Below are 9,884 nucleotides of genomic sequence, written 5' to 3' on the forward strand. Positions count from 1 at the left end.
ACTTAGAAATTCAGCCTTTGACTCTGTTAGCTGCATAACTTGTGACAGAACTACGATTCCACCAGAAGTCTTGGCATAAGTTTTAAAAAGGCAAGAACTCGGTGATATTTACCTCTATCCTAACACAATGTCTGGCCCCTGGTTAGAACTCGGCAGTTATTGAATTTGAATGAAATAAAGAGAATATTTTTAATGATCTCCAAGGAAACAGTTCTTTCCCATAGACGTATATTTAGAGATCTCTTGTTTCCATCTCACATTCTTAGATCAAGAATCAGACATTACTTTAAAAAAGGAGTAGGGCAATCCGTAGCCTGGTTGTTCACAACTCAGTTAATTTTCATAAACAGACAACCACATATGAAACTGGCAGGAATGAGCAGGGCCCTCGCATTCCCCTGTGGCACCTGGGATTCTTTTTATGAATTTCCAAAGCAGTCAGACATCTCAGAGTATCATGTTCATCTGCTTATTTTTCTCTCTTCCCATCTCTCCATTTATTTCCATTGCTCATCCAAAAGCTACTATGAGAATAAAACTTTAATAAAAGAATGGGGATTATCATGAGGCATAAAATATTCTAGTTTCCTTTCCCCATACTTATAATCTGAGTATTGATAGTAACTGCAAGTGTCCAGCCTTAAGGCACAGTAATTCTTTCAATGTGATTTAACATCAGAACCATGTTTCATTTTTAAATAATTGCATATGGAAGGAAAGAAAATGTAATTTAAGTAAAGAGGAAAACCCACAATCTGTTAATAATGATCTTTAAGAAATACTTTTAGCAGTCATGACAATTCGTACCCTAAAAGTAAATTTAAAATGTAGCAGTTTCATACCTTGTGTAAAAAAATTTAAATTATACTATTTTTAAAGCTGCCTAAGCATCCTAATTTTCCTTTGTCTTCCACTTTCAATATCCATTATCTTTGTATGCCTACAGTTTATGCTTAAAGAATCAAGCTATAGCCATAAAAACAGAATTGCATTTTTAGTAACTATTGCCATTATACTAAAAATACATTTGGATCTATAAGATTTCACAATTTCAGTACTCTTTCCCAATACCAAATGTCTTGAATTTACTACAATTGAGCAAGAGAATAGTTTTGCATTGCTTTCCTAATTAAAGTGCAGAAAGTTAATAGGTCTAGACGTCTCTGCAAAATGAGTAAATGTGTACCCCTTTCCTGACATTTCCTTCAGCATTGATTTGAAAACACTAAATATATTTTATTTTGTAGAACCAGAGCACAAAAATCCACCTAGTAATTGTTTTCCATTGATATTCCCTTGGTGAATTTGCATTTGTAGGATAAGAATTGACGTTTATAATGCAGAGCCAGTCAAATTATAGAATTTGTAAACTGAAGCTCTTTATTTTTGCAAAGTGATTGGATGGTTTTGTACAGCCTATTTATTTATCTCATTTTAAAATTGATTAAAGAAATAACTTTGCCTATGGAACAGAAAAGGAGTTATTTCTTGAACAATTCCATTTAAAATACAATTGTTAGAAAACTTATTTTGACACTTTAGCACTAGGGCACCACTAAGAAATGAAATTGATATTAAATATTTTAACAGAAGACGGTAAAATGCAACAGGTCAGGTCTGGTCAGTGGGAGGCCCCCCAGATTTGTGGTGAACTTGGGAACTTTTGACTTCACATAGGTGCTGAAAACATGAATAATGCCCTTACTATTGATTATATGCCAGGAGGAAAAAAGTCAGGGTAGTACATCTGTGGGAATGAGATGAAGCAGTGGCATAGGTCAAACTGTGGATAAATGAAAAATCAGTTCAGCAGTAATATGCTCTCCCTTCCCAAGGTTCGTTGTACAGACCAACACAGAGAAATACTGAAACCAGGGAAATTCACAAAGCAGCCATCTCTCAGCACTTTCTATAAACTATAACTGATATATAGATAAAACCAGGCTAAAAGGAATATGAAAGTCATTCACCCTTAACAGAAAGAGAAGTTTAAAAGGCCAAGATAGAATGGGATACAAAAGTTGGTAAAGGATAATTCCATAAACTTTGATTTGATGGTCTGTTTGCTGATGGTTTGTGGTGATTGGGGTTCTCTCTTTTTCTTTTCCTTTCTATGAGAGTCAGATAGGGTGGGCCCCAAAAGATGGGACTAGAAAAAATTACTCCATTAAATAAATAAACACAAAATGTACAGAATATAGGATTCTGGAGTGAGAATTTTTGGACTTCTATCCTAGGAAGTTTCATTAGCTCCATTGACTAAAACATCTACACAGAGTTGGTGACTCTCAATCTTTATCTTCAGGTTTGATATTTATTTTGAAATTAGACAAAACACCCTCAACATAATTTGGAGAAAATGCATTACTTTCCATCTTCTCTTTCTCTTGTCCTTCTATCTCTGATATTGGTGACGCCATCTATTTTTTTGTCTAAGTCAGGACCATCCGTTGCTGTCCTTCAGTTTGTATTAATACTATTAACTCCCCATTATCCTCCACAACTACTGGAACAAAGGCCTATTCATGATACACCTCTAACTTCTTTCCTTCTTGATCGCTATCGCCACACTGGATGTCCTCATTGTCTCTATCACAGAGCATTGTGGTCATCTCCAAACCCACGTAGGAAATAAGTGTCAATGAAAAGGATAATGAGACTATGTCTCTAGTAAAGGTAATTCGTTAGAAAAATATTATCCTGCAATCACACTCTTGGGCACATAACTGAAGAAAACTCTAATTCGAAAAGATACATGCACCCCAATGTTCATAGAAGCACTATTTACAATAGCCAAGAAAGCAACCTAAATGTCCACTGACAGATGAATAGATAAAGAAGATGTGGTATATGTATACAATGGCATACAACTCAGCCATAAAAAAGAATGAAATAATGCCTTTTGCAGCAACATGTACGGGCCTAGAGATTATCATAGTAAGTGAAGTAAGTCAGATAGAGAAAGACAAGTATCATGTGATATCACTTATATGTGGAATCTTAAACAATGATACAAATGAACTTGTTTGTAAAACAGAAATAGACTCACAGACATAGAAAACAAACTTATGGTTACCAAAGGGAAAGGGGGAGAGAGATAGTTTGGGAATTTGGCATTAACAGATACACACTACTATATATAAAATAGATAAACGATAAGGACCTACTGTATAGCACAGGGAACTATATTCAATATCTTGTAATAACCTATAATTGAAAAGAAGCTGAAAAGAATATACACATATATATGAATAACTGGATCACTTTGCTGTACACCTGAAACACTGTAAATCAACTATGCGTCAATAAAAAAAGATAATTCTTTAGAACAATAATCCTTTGTTCAGGGTGGAGAGGAGACTTGAGGCAAAGAGATGAAACAATAACTAGTTTCACCTGTCAGGTAATTCCCTTCACAACTTGAAATTCCTTTAGTTCAATCAGTGAAAGTGTTTTGTTGTTGCTGTTGTTGTTTATTTGCTTAATTTGATAAGTTACTAAGAATGATTTTATGTCGTATGACTTCAACCTAAGGATATTTAAGATAGAAAATAATTCAGAATCCGATTATTGTTTATGTCATGGTCTCATGGAGGACATATAGGTATCTTTCTTGACCTGAGTAGACAGAGGGCTGATAAGGATGTCCCCAGCCTGCAATAATATAATCATGATGATTATAAGAGTTAAGTACTTGGAGAGATTTCTGAATATCAGCCACTTTGTTAAGATGCCTTACTGTAGACTATCATAATCAATCCTCATGGTAACCTTATGGGGAAGGTACTATTATTATCTTCATTTTATAGATGAAGAAATTGATTTTCAGAGAGGAGAATTAGATTACCCAAGGTCTACCATTGGTAAATTGTAGAATCCAGATTTGAATGCAGGCTGATTCCAAAGATAACTTCTATAGTAATCACCAACTCTGGAACCACCTGCCTGAGTTCTAATCCCTCACAATCTATCTCCCTTATAGGGTTGGAATGAAGCTTAAAAGAGTTAATAGAGGTCTGGAAAGGGATGCGGATAAGCCGCGTCCTGGCTCTCCCCTCCGGAAAGCCGGGCCCAGGACGCGGCGCGGCCGGAACGTCCGGAGGTCCTGCACCCGCTAACCCTGATCCTGCCCCACCCAAGCGGCTCGCTCTGGAGTTCCTGCCTGGAGCTCCCATACCAGCTGAAAATGCGTATCTCAAATGCAAGCCCGACTTAGCAGGAATCTTTGGACTGCCTTGTCCTGTCCCTAAAATTGGATCATGAAGGTACTGGGGAAAAGCCACCTCTGGATGTGGCTCCCATTCCTTCACCTGCTGGCCAACGGTGCGGAGCACGAAGAGGAGGTGAGATACGCCATCGAGTTGCACCGGGGCCAATGGGTGGCCGTCACCCAGAGGAGACAGTGGGTCCTGGGCGGTTGCAGAAAGCTCTGCGGGCTTCTTCGCCAAAAGGCTGTGGTTCTTAACAAACTGAAAAGTGCAGTCAGAGCGGTGGAAAAAGACGCCAGCCTTTCGGATGAAGAGAAGCTGTTTCAGGTGCACATGTTTGAAATTTTCCAGAAAGATCTGAATGAAAGTGAAAACTCAGTCTTCCAGGCCATCCATGGGCTCCAGAGAGCCCTGCAGGGCGACTACAGGGACGTGGTCAACGTGAAGGAGAGCAGCAGGCAGCGCCTGGAGGCCCTGCGGAAGGCAGCCATCAAGGTCAGAGGGGTCAACTTTGAGGCAGTTCTGCGGGTGGAAGAGGAAGAGGCCAGTTCCAAGCAGAACCTCACGAAACGGGAGGTAGAGGAGGACCTGGGCCTGAGCATGCTCATCGACGCCCAGAGTAACCAGTACATCCTGACCAAGCCCAGGGATGCCACCATCCCGCGGGCAGACCCCCACCTCATAAAGGACATCGTCACCATAGGGATGTTGTCCTTACCATGCGGCTGGCTCTGCACAATGATAGGACTGCCGACCATGTTTGGTTACATCATCTGCTGCGTGGTTCTGGGGCCCTCCGGACTCAACAGTATTAAGTTAGTTGTGCAGGTGGAGACGTTAGGAGAATTTGGCGTGTTCTTTACTCTCTTCCTCTTGGCTTAGAATTTTCGCCAGAGAAGCTGAGAAAGCGTCGCCATGGAGATCCTTCGGGTCCTGGGCCTGGTCGGGCAGGTCCTCTTCTCACTTGCTGCGGTTCTCCTCTTTTATCCTGTCGTGAGGACCTACCTCGTGGGACTGTACTGCCGAAAGCTGCACGCGGAGAGCAAGGGGAACAAGGAGATACTCATCCTGGGAATCTCCGCTTTCACCTTCCTCATGATGACGGTCACCGAGCTCCTGGACGTGTCCATGGAGCTGGGCTGCTTCCTGGCTGGAGCCCTGGTGTCCTCCCAGGGTCACGTGGTCACTGAGGAGGTCGTGTCCTACGTGGAGCCCGTCCACGACTTCCTGGCCATCGTGTTCTTCGCGTCCATAGGTGACCCTTCTCCTCCAGGGGTGACACTCCCACTGGGTCTCATCTGCTCACACGTGTTTCTACTTAGCTGGTGCCGCGAAAACAGTTCCCATGGCGACTAGGGTCTGAGGGACTCTCCCTTAGAAGGAGGGAAGGTTTGAGCTGAGGGACGGGGGCTCCTGACTGGTGGTCCTGAGGGTCCACCGCTCAGCAGGGTGGCAGGTCCACTTCAGCACGTCCACATCAAGTGCAGGAAGAAATTCTAATTTTAATACAAAAAATCAAACTGGTGTGTCGAGGCTGCTGCCCTGGGAATGTCCCCGTGGAGGGGGGCAGTCCCGCTCGTGGTCACAGCACGGCCACCTGGTCTCTCGCTCACACCCTGCACTGCTCGGTAGGTCCAAGAGCCCCAGAGACTCTGGGTGCCTCGAGAGGCAGGTTCTGAGGCCCTTGGAAAAAGGGCGGGGAGCACTGAGTCGCCCGGCCCTCTGCTCGGGCTCTCGGGGTGGAGTGGGTGGGAGACACCCTGCCCGTTCCTGTCCTGGCGGAGGAGCCTGTGGATGTAGGGGTGGCCGGGAGGCTGGCCGCCCCGCCCGGACGATCGCCCGTCCCCGTCCCACAGGCCTTCACGTGTTCCCCACCTTCGTGCTGTACGAGCTCACCGTCCTGCTGGTCCTCACCCCCTCGGTGGTGGTCATGAAGGTAGGGCCCCTGCTTGCGAGGTCCATGCTGCCTTTGGTTTCACCCGTCGCACCGAGCGCCTCGCTTCCTGCCTGTGTGTACACCCCGCCCAGCGCAGCCCGGGCAGCCGGGGCTTCTTGGATCGGGATGGCCCTTTGTCTCAGAGTTTGTGTTGAAAATGGGGTGGGTGTCCTCCAGTGACACCCTTGCTCTGTAATTGGACTTCTAAGTGAGTCTAAAGAACCGCAAACCCGGCTCTGGTGACGCAAACGTACATTTTAACGGCCACTGAGAACTATTTTGCCACTTTCCACTTGTCTGATCTCTGTGACTACAAATTGTTGAGGTGCCCATGTCAGCGTGGGATTCTGGGAGTGGAAGTGGCCTGGGCGGTGGCCGCTGGCTTTGCGGAGGAGAAGGAGCAGCGCCCGCTGCAGGCTGCTTCCTCTGCGCTTTCTTTACGTTTTGTTAAAAACAAAGTTTCCATTCTGAACGCTGCACGATATTCGCTTGGCAGGAGGGCCTTGGTTTTCCCGGGGTGGGGAGGTCTCCATGCGTCCTCCCGCGCGGTGTTGGGGCGGCCCCCCCGGGACCCTCCCTGCTTCCTGCGGGCGGTGCTCCGGGCCCAGCCTGGCCGAGCATGACCTGCCGCTCTGGCAGTTCGTCCTGGCAGCCCTGGTCCTGTCTCTGCTGCTGCCCAAGACCAGACAGTACGTCAAGTGGATCGTGGCCGCGGGGCTGGCCCAGGTCAGCGAGTTCTCTCTGGTGCTGGGGAGCCGGGCGCGCAGAGCGCGTGTCATCTCTCGGGAGGTGAGTCTCTGCCCGGCTGGCGGAGCGGGGTTGTTAGGGGGAGTAGGGCTGGGGTGGGGGGTGCGCCCCAGTCCCCGGGGCCTCTTGGGGAAGGGGGCGCCCTCCTCCAGGCCGGGCACCAGAGGCTTGCACACCGTGATGCGGAGACACACCCCCGGCCGCGCTGACGCCCCGCCCCCGGCAGGTGTACCTCCTCATCCTGAGTGTGACCACGCTCAGCCTCCTCCTGGCCCCGCTGCTTTGGCGAGTGGCCGTCGCCAGGTGTGCGCCCCGGCCCGAGAGAAGGTCCAGCCTCTGAGGACCGCGGCCAGGTGACCGGCCGGAGCTGTCACCGCATTCCCGGACCTCAGAGTCTCCTGGAGCCCGCCTCTGTGTGCAGTGATTATGCACCGTGTACATGTAACTCTGCGTTTTACAAATCGCCTTGACTCTTTTGCCTGGATGTGCCTTTTCTTCAGAAATTATTGTTAATTTTCTATTGTTATTTCATCACTTCATGTTTTTTTGGTAAAGAAAAAAACTAGGAGGCTTTTTTATTTATTGTACAAGTTGTAAACCGTTGGTCAATATTTGTTATTAAACGTTTCTGTGACGTGAGCTTTTAATTCTCACAATGTGTTTGGAAAGTTACTTTTAGTTCTTAAAGTCCATGTTTTCTAAAATGAGACAAGTTCTTCTAAATGTCTTTTGCTTTTTATTACAATTTTAAACAACACTTTCATGTCAGTTTTTATCAGGTAAATCATTCTTTTAAAATATTTGGTTTTGAATCACAAGACTATGCATTCCTTAATAAAAATCATTTATGATCAGTAAAAAAAAAAAAAAAAAAAAAAGAGTTAATAGATATTTAGCATCAAGCAGAAGGCCTAGCACATAGTGAATGCTCTATAACTGTTAACTTTTTTCATTTAACTGTCTACCCCCATCCATACCATATTTATAAGTGAGACATTGGGTAGATTTGGATACATGTAGCTTTTAGAACCTCTGTCTACTATTTGCTTGGGGAACAGGCAGAGGAAAGGGGGTAAAGGAATAGGCTTCATCATACTCTTTAGATAAATTGGTACTCAAATCACAAGATTTTAAAAGTTATTTTGATTTAAAGACTCCCCTTGAATGGTATAAAGGATCCTCAAGGCAGGAATGGAAGTCCAAGACTAGAAAAACTGCCGGTGGGAATCTGACACTAATAATTGTTACCAGTGTCTCTGGCTGATCACACTTGGTTCTTCTCCAAGTCCACCCAGGTAGAATAGAGGCTTTGACCTCTTAAGACCAATGTTTTTTGCATATAATCACGTTTTAAAGCAAAATGAAAATGATATCCAAAAGCCACAGCAAAGAAAAATTGACAAATTCATTACTCAGAGTTTTCTCTCTTATAATAGATAATATGCTCACTGAAGCACAACCTTCATGTTGTTTCTGGTTTGGGCATATGAATATCTTCACTCTCTGTGTCCAAATTCAAATTTTATTAGTTTTTAAAAAGAGGAAATATTACACACAACATACGCTATTATTTCAGGTGCCAATAAAGGTGGATCTTAGTTAAACAAATGACTTAACTAGTTAAAGACAGTAGAAACTGATCCTAATTAATGAATTTTCTTATTATTCTTTCCCATGGTCTTTAGCTGTGACAGTTAGAGAGGAACCTATAAAACGGTGAATGGTAACCAAGTTATCTCTGCTCATTTGATTTTTTGAAGTGTTTATTATGTAAACTTTGGTATCCAAATACATTGAATTTATAGGTTTGGATTATTTTAAATGGATGATTCAAATGTTGACAGTGAAAAGAATTTCATCCTGGGAGCCAGGAGACCTGAATTTTCTTCCTTTCTTAACTTGTCATGAATGTCACTTTGTCCCTCCAGACCTCAATTATCTCATCAGGAAATGGAGACTTGGCCTGGGTAGCTCTTCCTCTGGTTTATTAATTGTTCAAGTTTTAGCTTAAGTATCACTTTCCTAGTTTAAATCCTATTGTTAAATTGCTAATTTCGTCTGTAATTTCCATTGAAGTATTTAACATCACTTCAATTCAATGATGTAATTATTTATCTTCTATCTACTCTACTAATGGACCATAAGCTCCATATGAAGGTAAGAACTACTATGTTTCTCTTCTATACCATTGTAAGACATAATAGGCTATGAATTATAAGGAATATAAGACACAATGGAGTTTAGGAACTAGGTAAACTAGGGACTGTCTGCCCCACATAAAGTTATTAAAATTTAGAAAACACTATTATTGCCAAACGAAACCCTTATGGGGCTATGATTTTGTGACTTCTAGCTTCTAATAGTAGGTCATTCAAACACCCAAGTGACAAAATGTTGCTCATTTTTCAGTAATCTCAATTGCTCCTTCATGGAACTGTGTTTTCTTATTGAAATATAGTTGACTTACAATATTATATTAGTTTTAGATGTACAAAATAGTGATTCAATATTTTTATAGATTACACACCATACAGTTATTATAAAATATTGACTCTACTCCTGTGCTGCACATTATATCCCTGTGACTTATTTCTTGATGAACTCAACCTTATACTACTATCTCAAAATATTCTTATATCCCCATCAGTAACTGTACATAGAGATCTCTAAGTTACATAAAGTTAATAGGTTAAAAAAACACATTGAGAAAATAATTATTAAAATTTATCACCTCCTTACAAAATTACCCTTTTTACATTGACCATGAGATCTCTTTTAATAATGAGCTCTCCTTATATATTTCAATATGCATTTATGTTTACAACTTGTTTTGCATGGGACTTTTAAGATATCTATCACCTTTCAAAGTGAGATGCAGCTGTATGGATAAAAATACTGCTTCTCAAAGAGATGAAACTGTGCCTTTTATTTACTTCAGTTTCCTAATATAGACACATGTACTCTGTGGACATTCAATAAATAATATTGACCAA

At 42.7% G+C, this 9,884-nt stretch overlaps 1 protein-coding gene across 1 annotated transcript; it reads left to right on the forward strand.

The window, feature by feature from the left end:
• The first annotated feature begins 4,259 nt into the window (after positions 1–4,259).
• On the forward strand, positions 4,260–7,231 carry LOC137752012 (transmembrane and coiled-coil domain-containing protein 3-like). Its single transcript, XM_068526720.1, is given in 6 exon segments — positions 4,260–5,079; positions 5,082–5,116; positions 5,118–5,463; positions 6,065–6,144; positions 6,784–6,933; positions 7,118–7,231. Coding segments are annotated over 6 exon segments (1,545 nt in total).
• The last annotated feature ends 2,653 nt before the right edge of the window (positions 7,232–9,884 follow it).

This window comes from Eschrichtius robustus, chromosome 18, assembly GCF_028021215.1.
Source record: "Eschrichtius robustus isolate mEscRob2 chromosome 18, mEscRob2.pri, whole genome shotgun sequence".
NCBI classification, from domain to species: Eukaryota; Metazoa; Chordata; class Mammalia; order Artiodactyla; family Eschrichtiidae; genus Eschrichtius; species Eschrichtius robustus.